This window comes from Neomonachus schauinslandi, chromosome 5 (assembly GCF_002201575.2).
Source record: "Neomonachus schauinslandi chromosome 5, ASM220157v2, whole genome shotgun sequence".
In the NCBI taxonomy this organism is placed as follows: domain Eukaryota; kingdom Metazoa; phylum Chordata; class Mammalia; order Carnivora; family Phocidae; genus Neomonachus; species Neomonachus schauinslandi.
In genome coordinates, this window is record NC_058407.1 from 97,148,363 (window position 1) to 97,165,026 (window position 16,664).

At 45.1% G+C, this 16,664-nt stretch overlaps 1 protein-coding gene across 3 annotated transcripts in view; it reads left to right on the forward strand.

The window, feature by feature from the left end:
* The window catches only part of ANO2 (anoctamin 2), a 324,700-nt gene that overhangs the window by 139,478 nt on the left and 168,558 nt on the right, over positions 1 to 16,664 (forward strand). For all 3 annotated transcript variants that reach the window (XM_021690626.1, XM_044915480.1, XM_021690625.1), the window contains 3 exons: positions 712 to 846; positions 7,025 to 7,185; positions 12,016 to 12,098. In XM_021690626.1, the coding sequence (XP_021546301.1) occupies positions 712 to 846; positions 7,025 to 7,185; positions 12,016 to 12,098 (379 nt within the window). The remainder of the gene's footprint in view (positions 1 to 711; positions 847 to 7,024; positions 7,186 to 12,015; positions 12,099 to 16,664) is intronic.

The window sequence follows — 16,664 nt, forward strand, 5'->3', positions numbered from 1 at the left end:
AATATTTATTTAAAGGAAAAATCCCTTTTTAGAGACTTAGTGTGACAATTTACTAACTTCCTGAACTCTAGAGATCAAAAAAATAATGGCTTGTTAATTTTCTCTCTAAAAGAATTTTTTAAATTATAGAATTAATTCATTAACAAAGTAGAGAGTTTAAAATTGCAGAAATGTAAAAAATAAAGAAATAAAAACCACCCATCATCCCATCAGCTAAAGAAACCATTGCTAATATTTTACCAAAATGCTTCTAGTCATTTTTCTGAGTTTTATGGTTTGTGTACATAAGTACGCATGCCCACCTAGATAATTTGTGTTTTATTCACATAATGAAGTTCTGAAAAGGTGTTTTTCTGTGGGTTACGGTACTCATGAGATGATGATGTGTTACTTATGTTTGTCTGGTAAAGATGCCAAAATGTATGGTCTACTTTCAGTTTGCTGTTAGGGCTGGATTCCTTCTTGGGGCTAGTTCACATGAATAGCCAGTATTCCCTGGTGTGTGTGTATGTGTGTGAATGTGTGTGAGTAATTCCCAGGGAATGTAATTCATAGTGGAAGAGACCAGTTCTTTGTGCTGAGGTCCCTCTTGCGCCATCTAACTTCCATCTCTTTTCGTTTACGTTGACCCGTTGTCAGGTTTAGAATAAACAGAAATGGGGGAAGTTTATGGTGTTCTCAATATGTGTTGCGATATTCTTTCTTTTTCAGAAAGTATTTTGGAGAAAAAATTGGACTATATTTTGCCTGGCTGGGATTATATACATCATTCCTCATTCCATCTTCTGTAATTGGAGTGATCGTGTTTCTTTACGGATGTGCAACAATCGAAGAAGATATTCCCAGGTGAGAGGGTTTTAAAGAAAAAGCCTCACTTCCCACATGGCAGTACTTTGGAGTTTCATCCCAGTTGCGAGTACAGTTCACATGCTTCCTTCCAAAGTCCTTACCCTCTATTCTCTCCTCCCCTTACTACACACATAACCTCCCTCCAGAGACAGATCTGGGAACTGTAGAGTCTGGGAATGGCTTCAGAGCCTTCTGGGGATGGCTCCCTTCCTTTCCTAGTTAGGCTCTTCTCCAGGGCTAGAGTCTGATATGGGCAAGTGGATTCTACCTGATGAAAAAACCCATGCCGGAGAAACGCTTTTTCCCCTCAACTTCACGACTTTTTTCTCTGGTTTCCCCTAAGACCCGAGGCAGGAAATGTTGAGTGGCATTGGGTAGTGATCACATGTCGATATGGTCAAACACTGTTGGGGTAAAATGCTGTGAGGCTGTCCACAGAAGCAGGCAGCTCTGGAACTGAGGGGGCTCAGCCTCTGGTTCAGGAAGTCAGAAACTGCAGGTGACAGGCCCCATGGTGGGGTTCTTGGAGAGCCAAGAGATGGAACAAAGTCTGGTCCTTATGGTGAAAAGAGAGCCTACAAAGAATATAAGCACTTAAAAATAGCATACTCGGGCTGCAGGGTGGCTTAGTTGGTTAAGCATCTGACTCTCGATTTTGGCTCAGGTCATGATCTCAGAGTCATGAGATCAAGCCCCATGTTGGGCTCTGTGTTGGCCATGGAGCCCGCTTCAGATTTTCTCTCTCCCTTCCGTCATTCTCCTCCCCCCCCCCCCCCCCTTCCTTCTTTTCCTCCTCTCTCTCCAAAAAAAAAAAAAAATAGCATCCTTTAGGATGGACAGCATTACATATTAGCTGTAAGACTGGATAGTTAACTCCCCAAGTCTTCCTTTCCTTGGCTACAAATAGTGATAATAACCCATACCTTGTGATGTTGTTGTGAGGATTCAAGGAGACGATGTTTGGCACATAATAGAATATTAATAAATAATTGTTGAAGGAATCAACATATGTGGAAATAAAGTACAAGTGATGAAAGAGACACTTAACATATTTAGCATTTAAATCCCTTGCCATCTTCAGCACTGTCCTTGAAAACCGAAGCATGGTTAATATATTTTAATACTTTTTCAGTTGCAAGTGATAGAAATGCAACATGAACTAGCTGAAGCAAAAAAAAAAAAAGGAATTTATTATAAGGATTCTGGGGTGTGTCAGGGAATGCAGTGGCAGGCGTGCGACTAGCCTAAGGACCAATGGAAATAGGGACTCCTATTTATCTTCCATCTCTGGTTCTTTCTTGTATTTGTTTCACTACAGATTTTCTCCATTGGATGTAAACATTCCTACTAATAGCTCATGGATGTTGTATCTAGAGCTTTTTCTTGAATTGGTTCCAAATGAAAAAGGCCTATTGGCTCATTTTGGATTAGGGTGGAGGCCCTGGGCCCACAGTTGTGGCTCTGGGGCAGGATCATGCTGTACCAACAGGATGTTCCCTCAGTATCCAGGTGGATGAGGATACTGGGCAGACTGTGGGTGTCCACTATAGTTGGAGGAAGTAATGGCCATCCTGAAGAAAGGACCAAGAGCTGGGCTCCTTTGAGAAAAGGGTTTCACCAATGGCAGGAACCAGGTATCTCTTCTTGTGGCCATGTTAATCTATAGAAATGGTCTTGTAAATTAGAAACTGGAGTTGGTGTTGCCAGTAGTTAGAATAAAGCTAAATAACTTGGTGTAAGAGACAAAGGTTTGGATATTTTTGTGTGTAAAACTCCAGTACCAACTGCCCAGTGTTTTGACTGGGAATTCTGGGACCATCACACAACATATGGGGTTGAGGTTCTGCCTTCCTCAGGCCATCTAGCATGAGGGAAAAACTAATACTTGCCAAACGCCTACCTTGTGCCAGGCATGGTGCTGGGTGTTTGTTAGGTATTTATCTCTTTGATCCTGTAGAGATCATGGTTGTAAACTGTGAGATTGGTATTATTTTCACCTAACAGAGTTGGAGAAATTGATGCTAAGTTCAGTCATATAACTTGTCCAACTTCAGCAACTAATAATTGTCAGGGTTGTGACTTGACCTCAGTTGCCTCCTGCTCCAAAGTCTTTGCTTTTGCCCATAAGATGTGAAGTCTCCCAGAAGGTTCATATCCTCCCTGGCAGCCAAGTAGTTTCAACTGGCCTTGCCTGGTACTTTCTCAGAAAACATAGCTCCCACGTGTCTCTTGCCCAGTTTGATCCCTAGAGAGCTGGGCCTCAGATTGATCCAAACTAGAAAACTCTACACTGTGCTTAGAGAGCTAGTGCCAGGGTAGAGGGTGGGCCATCAGTGTGCTCGCTTACATTGGGATTTAGAACTTGTGCCTTGGTTCCCCATATGGGAATACATGCAACAGGGACCATGTAGCTGAAAATGACCATGGTCTACACATATTGAAAAATATAATATATCTATACGCATGCATTCATGTATATGCAGATATATATGGTTGTGAAATGTGATGATCATTATCACTGCAGATGTCTCTTCTTACCTGTCAGAGTGTGTAGTGTTTCACAAACTATGTGTAGCAGCCCATTAGTGGATCACAGAATCAGTTGAATGGTTACATTTTAAATGAACTAGAGTAAGATAGGATAGAGTAGAATGAAATATAATATTAGTATTCATCACAAGAAGGAAGTATGGGTATTGTTCCATGAGATTTTATTTGGCTATATAATATGTTCATGGGGAAGAGAGAGAGTATGTATGTATTTGCGTACTGGAATCTGATGGAAAAGATTGTTTTTAAACTGTAGGTCACAGTCAAAAAAGTTTGAAATTGACTGTTTTAAAGCTGAAATTTTGGTTGTTGGATTTTCAGACTCAGGGTGGGGTGTGATAATTTTTTTCTATTATTTACATCTTCCTTACTTATGTGTATTATGAAGAATTTTTTAAAAGAACTGCTCTTTAATCATAATTAGATAGCCATCAAAAATCCAAGCTCGATGGGCTTGACGAAAACTCATAAAATACCACTGCCTATCAACAAAAGAATAGTCTTTAAATCCCAATACTGAATCTAAACAAATTCATACTCTTCCGGGATCTATGTCTGTCAGCCACTCCTAAGCATGATTAAAAACTTGTACCATTCCTGGGGTTACTTTAGAGGTTTCTAATTTTGACACTAAGCCTGGAATTTATTATCTATGTATAATTTTTAAAAATGCTATATTTTGAAAACATTATAGATTAATAGGAAGATAGTACAAAGGGGCCCACCATGCCCTTCATCCAATTTCCCCTCGTGGGAAATGTCTCATATGACCTATGTCTCATATAACCATATAACATAATGGTTATGTCTCATATAACAATATCAAAAGCAGAAAATTTACATTATGTGGAAGTTTAAATGGTACCTTTTATCACCAGCAACTTGGATATATGAATACAAATATCACGTATGAGTAATAATTCCATATGTGCATGATACATCTATAGAACTTTTCTCTACTTACCAAAGGATTGGTTCTATTTATTAGGCATTGGCTTACATGGGTAGGAAAGCCTGGAGCATTAAAAAAAAAAAAAAAAAGCTAAAAAAAAAAGCTGATTGATCTAAACCATCTTGAAAAAAAAATGATTACCTTGGTCTGAGACCTTAATAGCAGATGCTGTGTCTGAATTTCTGGAATAATTGCCATGTTGCACCATCTCCCTTTGTGCAAGCACAGCCCTGTATCACCAAACTTATGAGCAACGAGTTACTGACTAAGAACACCACTCACTTTGGGGTCCTGGTTCAGCTGACTGCCAGGCCATTTATCAACCTTCTTGTGCTTTCTAGAGAAAATAATAGACTGAAGAAATACAGCATTTGATTTATAGCCACAATTGGTTCTAACTAGAAATCCGTGGATTGTGCAGCTAGTGAAAAACCCAGATGTGATTTCAGTTTTAGCTGAGCTTCCCTCACCTTTCCGCTTCTCTTTCAGCCTTGTCTAGAGAGGCATCCTCTCTCAGGGAACACAAAGTCATTTTAATATCATCCTGAGGCAGAATTTCTCCAGAATTCTGTTCAAATGGCTTGCATCAAACAGACAAATAAACAAACAAAACGACCCTATACCTATAAAGCATTCTGATTTCAAGTTTAAATGATTTGGGGAGTATCCATGCGACAGTGGCTGCCATTTTGTACAAATGATTGGTAGTTGACTGTCCTCCCATTGTAAAGCCAATAACTGACACAGCACTTATGTTTCAAAGTGCTTTGCACTTTGTTAGCTGGTTTGCTAACACTTTTTCATTCCTGACATTTTAGCACTGACTAGTTTTGATTAGGATTAGGTTGGCTAGGGATTATCCCGTCCCCAAGTCTATGTGTTCAAAAAAAAAAAAGCCCCAAACAACAAAGTGATGTCCCTGACACACATATTTGAAGGGCAGCACCAAGGAACTTATATGTTCTCAGTCATGGCTTAAAAGCACAGCTCCTTACTATAATTTATAAAGACCAACAGTTTCCTGTGTGAATCTGTTTTCTAAGAGGGGACTCTCCTCTCTGAAAGTAGTGACTCCTCCTCAACGATACAGCGGACACTTGTTGGACCCAGAAGACTTAGAATAAACCTTGCTCTCCGGTTACCCATAGGAACGTGCCCAGGTGAAACCAGCACGGCTGAACTTACTATTAAGATGTTACTATGTAATATTGTCATTGTGAATGAGTCACTGCTGTTGACACTTGCCAATGGAGAGCCTAGCAGCGAGTCAGTGGAGGAATGAGGATATACTCTCAGAGACCTAGAGTTTCCATTCTCTCACACAGAAGGCCTTTCCTTGCTGTGGGCTTAATAGCTCATTAAAAACAAGCCGGGACTTGAAAGACAGTGACAGCCCTCAGGAAAACCCTTCATCTTCTTAATGAAGGGGAGCTGGACCCAGGCATCCCTTGACTTCTGGCTTTCATCTAAGCACTTGCTTTAGCATGCAGGGTACCAGTCCGCTGACCTTGGCAATGTCCTCCCACTTGTCAGCCATGCTCTGTAGTGCCCTCTGCTGTCTCTTTCCGGAGGAAACACAGCGGCGGTTTTCAGAGTAGGACCCCCTGCCTCCCCATGACTGTGTCTCCAGCAGCTCTGTGAGAACAGCCAATGCTCCATTTTCGTGAAATCTTGAGTTCTCCACCCTGTTCCCCCAAACAATGAACTTCACCATCTATCCATTCCCCTGGGGAAATATTACACACCAGAGTGATGAGTTCGTTCATTTTCCTACCAATATGTAGTGTGGAGGGACAGTAGGGAAGCCGATTAGGGCTGGTTGTTCTTTGGTTCTTATTTGCAAGCACTCATATGAGCCTGAATTTATTGGATCTAGCTAATCACCTAAAGAGTGAATGGAGTTTCAACTATATTCATTAGTCCACTAAATAGAAATATACTGAGAATAGGTTAGAATATAGCTAATGGTTTTTTGACTCTATAAGTATCATAGAACCTAGACTTTGGAAGAATTTACTTTATTCTTCCGTTCCCCCTAATCCCATTTCATGGTTTAGATCATTATTATTAGGCTGAGGTTATTAATTCCCATTCTACAAATGGTCATGCAGCTGATGCACTTAGAAAGGGGCTTCCAACCCAGCTCTGACTCCATTCTTCTCCACATGGCTTCTCCTTGAGAAGTAAGAGCTTGTGTAGATCCAATCACACTCTTGTATTTGCCTCTCCTTGTGACCAGGTCTCACATGTTTGTGAGGCAGCCAGTAGGCTTTAATGAGACAGCCTGAGCTTGCATGAAGATGGTGAAACCTAACTTCAGACAAGTTGGGCTGAATGGTGGTACTCCCCACCAACCTCTTAGACTCAATGCATTTTGAAGGGACTTTATAAAGCATCATGCAGTGTATAACATCTCTGGCAGATGCTCACTGATTTTCTGTTAGGACACTCCTAGTGATAGGATCTGTACCTCAGCAGTGGCCCACCCACTTCTTTGACAAAATACAGGAGTAATGCTCTCATGGTAAAGAATTCAACGTCTTTAACACACCCCACTTTTGGAGTTGATCAGCTCTGCCATGGATTTGGAAGTGGGGGATGTTTTTAGGGTGATTTGCTTGGGGTGGGTCCTGCTCGAGCTCCACTTGACCCAGCAGCCTCTCTCTACTGCAGCAAAGAGATGTGTGACCAGCAGAATGCCTTCACCATGTGTCCCCTGTGCGACAAGTCCTGTGATTACTGGAACCTCAGCTCAGCCTGTGGTACGGCAAAGGCAAGCCACCTGTTTGACAACCCTGCCACCGTCTTCTTCTCCATCTTCATGGCTCTATGGGGTAAGCGGTTATCATGAACCTTGCTTATTTTGGTGATACCTTTAAATGGGTACAGTGACCATGCTCTAAAGCCCATATCCTTTGATTTATGCCCTTTAGTATTTAGTCCTCATACCTCAAGAAGTATTTTAGGGACAATAGCTTTTTCTCTTTTACTTCTATGTGTGAATAGAACTAGGAATATCCTCCTTGGCTTTATATATTTTTTAAAAACAAAGAGGATATTAATCTTGTACTAATCTCATGTATGCTTTATTCAGAATTTGAACCAATGCAAATCCCTAGCACACCCATAAGGCACTCCAGGTATATCTGCTAAGATGTGTAAAGTCACAGATAGTCACTATAACACTCAGAGTGGTGGGGTGACTGCTATGGCCACAGAGTTCGCTGGTGGTGAAGGTGGGCCCAAATCTGATCTCCTGACTCCAGGTTCTGTGCAATTTCCGGGACACCATGAGTGCAGACGGTAGAGATTTTACTTAATGCCAGAGTAGTGTTTTCAGTATTTCCACCAAAGGGATTTGTGAAGGAGAGAACAGATAGTTCCTTCATTTTCCTTCTTCTCCCTTTACCCCCAGAGTATTAGGGTAATAAACTTTCTCTGGCCATAGTCATCTGACCATAAACACACACACACACTCTCTCTCTCTCTTTCTATTCACAAACTGGAATGGAATAACCTAGAATAATAACCCCTGTGGTAACTGGACATTTCCAAGGAGACACACCCACATGTATCATACAAGGAACAAAATCTACATGTTTCAGCCCATCTTGAGTTGCCACCTGACTTTCACTTTTTACTCATCATTGGATATGCAGGCCCTTAGTTTCCCCATTGGATCACAGAACAGCAGGGCCGTGATCCCACTGCAGAGGATGCTTGATTATCACTGACTCCATGGGGCCGGGAGGACATGCCAGGATGAGACCGTGAGTCACACATTCCTGAAAGTGTGAAGAAGAGAGAGGGAGAGGGAGAGGTCTGTTCTCAGTAGTGCTGGAAGTACTAATACAAGCTTTCTCTGTTCCCAGAAGGGACCTCTCCTTGGGTGGAGATAGAACCAGACTGGAAAGACTGCCATATTACTAGGCCACCAAGGAACATTTCCAGGGGACACTCTCTTCTCTGTTCCCTAGGGGAATAGCCACTGCCCAGGGACACATGGAAGTAGTCAGCCCACAGAAATAGGGGCAGGGAGTAGGAGGAGGTGGCACTGGTGACCATAGGGCCCTGGAATTGTTCACAGGAGGGCTTCAGTAGAACCAGCTGAAGCTGAAGCTTGTTGCCTGGGAGTCTTAGGCAGCAGCTCTGTGTCTCCTTGTCAAGCAGGGCATCTCATGATTACCCTCAAATCCACTGGAACTGATTTGAATCCAGAATACACATTCAGTGTTTGATATATTGCAATCCTAATTCCCATTCATTTGTCTGAAGGGATTCCCATGACTGAGTAGCTAAAGCTTAATAATGCTGGGTCCATGATCCCTTATGGACTTTCCTGGGGTGTGTAATTCCTTGTTGTAGAGAAACTTGATTTTCAGTTGTACTTGACCACTCTCAAGCCCCAACAACTACCTCTTCTCTTTCCTCAATAGCTGTAATTAATAGATGCCTCCTGCCCCCTGGGATCTGTGATAATTTACTGCCCCCACCCCTGCCCCTCTCACTCCCCCTCATGGGGTAGCTCAGGAAAAGCATGAAGGGCGGGATGTGTCAGAGCTTCCTGGCATAGCGTGGGGTTCAGTTGTGTTTTTTAACAGCCTGGCCGTGTTTTATGTGATTGTGTATTTGGTTGCAGTAGCCAAGAGCTGCTGGGCACGGTTGCCTGCAAATTACGATTAAAAATAATAGTACTGCCTCTCATTACCATGATTATTATGATCAGTGGTGCTGTGCTGGGTGAGCCTGGGCTAGGGCCCAGTCTGCCAGGAGGAAGGCTGGGAGAAGTGGTTCTTCGCAGAGAGACTACCTGTCAGTTGCGCAGGAGTGGGGGTACATGGAGGGTGGTAGTCAGCAGGGTCTGGGTCTGTGGAGTCTTCAGGCCTAGGTCCTCTGTGGTTCCACTTCAGACTCCAGGGAACTTTGGAAAGCGAGTGAAGCCTTATTGAAAAGGGAAGTAAAGGGCCAGGGTTTCTGAACTCGTTCTGAATAGAAGTTAAGGGCATTGACTTAGGGGCCAGGCGGTCCTAGATACGTGTCTCAGTCCTGCTCCTTACCAGCTGGGGATCCATGGCAAGAAGACAGTGTGGATCTAGCTCCGTGTCACAAAAGTCAGCACTCTTAACCAAGATGCCATGTACCTGGGGCAAAGTTCTTAACCTTTGGGCATCATCGTGCTCATCTGTGAGATGGGTGAAGGAATACCCACCCCCACGGTGCTCTTGGGACAAGTGAATGAGATATGGGTGCAGAGCACTTAGCATGGTGCCTGGCAGAGAATATACACCAGGAGCTGTGGGCTGCTCTTCCTCATTATGATGGGCCTCCCTTGTCCTCATGAATCCTCTGCAGTGACTTCTTTGCCCCTCTCATCTGTTCCCATGCTCTGACTTCTCTTCTTCATAGAGATTGCAGTCAGGAAGCACTGCGGATCGTGCTGTATGCGGAGCCCTCCTCAGGTGCTGAGAAGAGCATAGGAAAAGGAGGGACACCCTCCTCCCCACCTTACTCCCAGAGCATCCCCAGGCCAGTGCCAGTGTTGGGAGGTCAGGATGCACTTAAATGAAAAAGCCGCAAATCCAAGGGAGAAACCCTGCGAATCTGTGCACTGTAACATAGCGCCAAGTAAAACAAATGGAGCTTTTAGCAAATGCACATTCAGCCGGTCTGTAGGTGTTTATTCTGCTTAGTTCTGTGCTGTGCCCGAGGCAAACAGGCAGCTAAGAGCTGAGGAAGTTTACAGTCCCGTTATAGAAACACTGCAGACCTGAGTCGCAGCCAACAGGGCAGTGCGGCATGTGGCGAAGGGTGCTCAGGCTTTTCCTGTGGGTGGTGTCCCGGGGGTGCCCTCAGGGAGTGTCACTTCCCTTCTTTTCCAGGGCACCAGACCCTAAGGACAGTTGGAGCATGGAGGAGAGGGCGGCCCCAGCAGAGTGGGTCAGGAAAGGATGAGGGTAGCCTGTGGAGGGTAGCATAGGGGCACAGGACAGTTTGCGTGAGTTGGGGATGAGGAGGGCAGCGAGGAGGTGACCTTAGCAGCAATGCAGGTGTGAGGTTGTATGTTGACAGACTGAGGGAATGGATTTAGACAGATGGGTCGGGCCACATACACAAGGTCCCCCCATCCAGAGAGAAGAACTTACACAATAAGGAGCCATTGAAAGTCTAGATGGGGGAGTGTTGGCATCCTCCCCCTCCCAGCCCCTTCTTCACTGCCCAAATGCCATTGTTCTTCAAGACTCGGCTCAGATGGCTTCTCTGGCAGCCAGCACACTCCCTCTGCTGCATGCCCACAGCTCCTTACGGTGTCATTCTTAAGGCCCTGAGCACTTCATGCCTCGTATTGTAGCTATTTACAGTCTTTCCCTATAGACTGTCGACAGTTTGAGAGCAAAATCCACATTAGATTCACCTAATCTCTCTGATGATGTCTAGAATGGTGTTTTGCGTATTACAGATACCTTAGTTGGGCCCAGTTCTTTTTGCAGGATTGGAAGTTTATTCCAGCTTGCTCAAAGAACAAGAGAGGTGTTATAAGAAAACCAGAAGCAAGCTCCTGGATGCAGGTAATGAAAGGGAGCCAGGCCTCTGGGGGACTGGAGCTAGAGGAGCTCTCTGAAATCCTGGCCCTTTCTCCTTTCAGGTGCTGCATGGTTCATCCCAATTCTGCTTCTCTTTGTATCTCTTAGTTCCAGTTTTCAAAAGAGAGGACCGTATGGTCCATCAGCAGGCTCTGGATGAGGTGTTCAGTCCTGGTGTAATGAGCCTCTGCCGTCGAGTGGAGGGTGCTGGTTCTCCTTGGAGCATGTTGGGTGGCCCTTCAAGGGGCTGAGGGTGGAGCAGGCAGACTGGCATGTGGTTATGGGAGGCACTCAGCAGCTACTTGCTAAACAAATGGAAGCCTGGGTGAATGCCCCTAGGGGGGAATACTCTGTCGGCCACATGCCACTGGGCTTGGAAGGCTGAGACACTGAAGTCAGGTGGTACATAACCTCAGGACAGGATAGCGGGGGCCCAGAGAAGGGATGTGGTACTGGAGACAGAAAGAAAGATGGGAGGGCGCCTGGGTGGCTCAGTCGTTAGGCGTCTGCCTTCAGCTCAGGTCATGATCCCAGGGTCCTGGGATCGAGTCCCACATCGCGCTCCCCGCTTGGCGGGAAGCCTGCTTCTCCCTCTCCCATTCTCCCTGCTTGTGTTCCCTCTCTCACTGTTAAAAAATAAACAAAAAATCTTTAAAAAAAAAAAAAAGAAAGATGGGAGAAAATGAGTGAGAACTCTGAGGAAGGTGCAGGAAGAAAGAATGTATGTGTAGGGAAGATGAGCTTTGTCAAAAAAGACTATAGACCCTTCCATACTTGTTTTCTTCATCTTTCCATCCTTCCTTCATTTCTTGAGATCACTGTTTGCCTTCTTCTCAAAACCTAGAAATGGGGAGGGGTGCATGCATCTGTGTGTGCTGGTGTGTCTCCTTTACGTGTATCTATTGGGCTCTTAAAGGATGTGCAGTAGTTTGAGCAGTTCCAGCCAGAAGTAGGAGGAAGGGAATAAATGCTTTAAAGAGAGTCCCTAAATTTGAAATCTCAGGTTTATCCTCCACCTCCATTGGTGAACCCAAAGGGTACTCAAAATCCACTCTTTAATAGAATTTTTTCTTTCTCTTTAAGCTACCATGTTTCTTGAAAACTGGAAGAGATTACAGATGCGGCTGGGCTACTTCTGGGACCTGACTGGTATAGAAGAGGAAGAAGTGAGTTCCCTTGCATACTTCTCTGGGTCCTTGCTTGGTTTCACCCTGCAAATAGATCTTCATGAGTGAGATGACCACTTACGTTTGCTGTCACGTCAGGCAGTCCCTGGCTTCATGGTCTTAATCATGGTTGATATGCACTCTTCTCTTGAGACATTGGACCTGATGGGCAGTCAGATGTCCTAGGGACCCTCTCTGGAAAAAGAGATGGCACAAGAGAAAAGCCTTTGTGGTACCTCCCATTTCATGGGTACATGAAGCCAGAGAGTAGAACTCACTCTCATGTAAACCAGAGCATGCATCTGTCAGAATGCCTTGTAAGCCTGCTGAGGGTGAAGGGAGAGGTATGGGTGCCAGATGCTGATTGCCTTTGATGCGTGTGGAAGAGGAAAGAACCACTGAACTATTACAGTGTAAGCCAGTACAGCATGGGTGAAACTAGAGGGTGAGCTAAGGGCAAAGGGTAGGTTCTTCTAGAAGGTTCTTCTCTAGTTTTATGGACAGATGATATTTGAAGGTTGAAAACAAATCAGCCTTCCCTCTGGGCTCTTATGAGAACTAGGGCCCCAGTCCTGATGTTGGTGAGCTGGCAATGAGTAGTGAGTGCATGGTTGCTCACAGTTCTTATCTATTCCCACTCGCCACCACTGACTGAACAGTAGATGTGAATATTGGATAGGGGCTCCTGGTAGTGTGGACATTGTCGATGAGGTGCTGGGGACAGTGTCTAGAAAGACCAGGAGGTGCTTGCATTTGCCTGAGGACTCACTTGCACAGGCTGGCCACAAGCATAGTGGTGGCTACATGGAAAGCACGCCTTTTCTGGATTCTCCCAGAGTAACTGATGTGCTTCGCCTTAGCCTGGGGATCGCTGGCTTTGTGGCCCTGATGTTTTATGGCCAAACAAGGAAATCCCCAATTTAGGCTTGTTCTCAAGCCTGTGTGGCTCCACATGTCTGTCTTATGGTGTCATTTCTTCTCCTTGATGCTCTAATTGAGCAGGGGGGCATTCCATCCCCAAGCATTGAGTGCGTGTGCTCATTGTGTTCCAGGCCTGTGCATTAAACGTATGCCTGGAGACTAACGGTATCATGGGTTCTGTGGCAGATCAGAGAACGTCCACATGGATTCTACCTTCAGGGAGGATACAAATTAAGAGGATAAGCATAATAATGAAGGCAATTGCATTTCTTGGGAATTAATGGCCAAATGAGTGCTTCCAATAGAAAGTCCTATAGAAGTGGGACTGTGGGGGTGATCTGGTTGGGACATCCTTGTCCTATGGGTTCCATTTGCTTCAGCAAAGAGAGAGAGAGAGGAGAGTTGTGGCTGGGTGTGGAGAAGCAGGAGCCCTTGCTCTCCTAATGCAGGGCCTAGCATGTCTCCCAAGAAGAGAAGAAGACACATCCTGGCATCCAAGCCTGCATGGGGCCAGAGATGAGCTAAGTGTGTCTGCTAAGGAGAGCTGAGGAAGCCAGCAAGTCTCTGCTGGAGAGGAGGTGTAAACACACTCACACAGAGAAAGCGATCGGTTATGACTTGAGGCCCTCAAGAATCTCAGTCACAGGCCCCTGGCAGGGCTGGCAGGATAATCCATTTTGTTTCTATAGCCAAGTTTCCTGTTTTCTGATTAACCCAGAGATCAGTGGTAAGTTCACGGGTGGTACATGATTTCAGGAACTCATGTGCAGGCTGGGAGTGGTCTGGCCAAGACTGGTTTACCTGTGCCACAAGGAGAGGTTCCTTATGGGCTCTGGTCACTCCTGATGGGTCAGGTGACTGCAAGGCGGCTTGCTTCTACAGCATGGCTGGTGTGCCCTGGGTCAGGCATGGTTGAGACGAAGGGAGGACAGCCTTGTCTTTTCCTTTAATGTACTTATATTTCGAACTAGGATATTAAATGCACTTTAAATTCAGTTTAATCTGAAGAGTCTCTGAGCATCTCTAAAGGATTCCATTCGGCTAGGGTGCTTTCTGGTCTCTAAATATTTAGAATACGATGGTGAATATGTGAGAGAAATTTCTTCTGGCTAAAGTAGCCAGGAAGGGTTGAACGAGTGGGGTGCCTCAAGTTCAGGTTGTAAGCCAGGGAGAAGTGGTAGGAGGCTGGAGACGGTTTTCTTTCAGGGTAGGGAAGGACATGCACAACCAAATCCAAGCTCCACTTCCTGGGTCCGTGTGGCCCCTGCCTAAGGGGGCCTTCGTGTGGAACCAGGAGGGCCATCTCGAGGGACTTACTAAACGACTCTTTGGATCCTGTTCTTGCTGAAGGGATGCCTGCCAGACCTCCAGAGTCTTTTGCTCTGAAGTGGGACAATCTTCAGCTCAGTGGGCCTCACTTGCCTGATTAGCTTCTGTCAGTCAGGCCCCAGGTGTTCCTCCTAGAGGGTGCCCTTGTCTGAACATAGATGTCCTCCCCTCCATCTCTCTCCCATCTCTTGTCTTTCATATCAAGCTTTAGGTGTCCTACATAGCTTTCTATCACACAGGAAGCAAAATCCTCTACCTCCCTTTCTGACAGTACATGTCATTCTCCTCCTTGCTCAGACCTTCCAGCCACATAGACCTTCAGTCTCTCCCCAGCTCATTCTAGTCTTTGCACCGGCTGTTCCCTCTGCTTAGAATGTTCCAATCTCCACATGGCCTATCCCTTCTTGGCTTTTCCATCCCAGCCAAAACATTACCCTCCTCAGACAGGCCTTCCCTGAATCCCCATTTGGAAGCAGCCATCCTGTTTTATTTCTTCTGTTGTTCTTATCCCTAGCTGCTGGTTTCTTACTTCTCCCTGGCTTACAACCTGAACTTGAGGCACCCCACTCGTTCAACCCTTCCTGGCTACTTTAGCCAGAAGAAATTTCTCTCACATATTCACCATTGTATTCGAAATATTTAGAGACCAGAAAGCACCCTAGCTGAATGGACTCCTTTGGAGATGCTCAGAGACTCTTCAGATTGAACTGAATTTAAAGTGCATTTAATATCCTAGTTCGAAATATAAGTAATATATAAGAAAATATAATATCCTAGTTCGAAATATCACCTGACTCTCAGGTGATACATTGTGTGGGCTTTTCCAAGTTTCTTTTTTTTTTTTTAAAGATTTTATTTATTTATTTGAGAGAGAGAATGAGAGACAGAGAGCACGAGAGGGAAGAGGGTTAGAGGGAGAAGCAGACCCCCCCGCTGAGCAGGGAGCCCGATGTGGGACTCGATCCCGGGACTCCAGGATCATGACCTGAGCCGAAGGCAGTCGCTCAACCAACTGAGCCACCCAGGCGCCCTCCAAGTTTCTTACTTGTGTGTTTGTTTGCTTATTGTCACCTTCCTCCACTTAAAGATAAGCTCAAGCTCCACTGTGGCCTCAGAGCCTGGAAAAAAGTGTAGAGCGCAGTAGGAGCTTGAAAACTCTTCGATGAAGACATTTGTTGAATGAATCTCTGGGTTTACCTCTTTAGATCAGAGAAGGCTGGTCCTGAGCTGGCCTGGGGCCTTCCTTCAGCCGGCTCCTGAGGAGACCAACCAGGTAGAAGTAGCTTTGGGAAGTATTTCCCAGAGTCTAGATGGGAGGGGATATGTATTTGTGATTATTTTGCATCAGACCACCAATCCAGAGAGGCTGTGTATGAGAAACATCAGGAATAAGGAGGACCCGCCCGAGGCTGTGTACACTGGAGCAGCCCACACAGGGGCTGGATTCTGCTTTGGCCAGGAGCTCAGTTGTCCAGCTCCCTGCCTTTGAGGAATTCTGTAACCTCACCCGACCTTCTTGGCCACAAACAGATAGATCCTTGTCTGACCTGCTTCAGCTGGAATGCAGAACAGCCTAAGACTCTGTTTTGAGAGTCTTGGACTCCTGTTTATGTGGCAAGAATGCTCAACTTGTTCTAAACAGGTGAGGGGTTCTGAATGGTGGCCCAGCGTGGGGTGAGGTGGGCCAGCCACAACTAGAGGGATGCGAGGACACATCTCTGTGTGATGTCATGGCATGTCTTTGGAAAGTCAGAGGCAGGTCAAGAGCAGCCTCCAAGTCAGTAGGGAGAGTTCCTCAGCCCTTTTGCAGGGTATGAAAGGTAGAAACAACTTTAGCTTGAGGGGGTTTAGAATCCACATTATGGTAGTCACCAAAAAGATACTGCTATATTTTTTTAATGAAAATCTTGCATGGAAATAATATAAATGAAAAGTGACCGGATTTCAGGGGCCATGGAGGACAACTTCAAACCAAATTTCTCAAAGTATTCCTATAGGATGTTCATTGTTGGAGGCAAAAGGATTTTTGCAAGAAATAGTGGGTTTAAAAACATTAAGCAAGTGTCTTCAAAGTAGAACTTTTCAGAGCTTCTAATATGCTCATTGTGACTCTCAGGTGATGCATTGTGTGGGCTTTTCCAATCTCTTAACCACTGGTATCCTTTTTTACCTACAACTCTTTTTTGTACACACATTAGGAAATGATGTGTTGGAGAACAGATGAAGGTGAGAGACAAAATCAGTGAGCTTCACAAGCATTTAGAGATTTCTGGGTGCTACATGGTGCTAATTAAGACAGATTAGGTTGCAGATCCT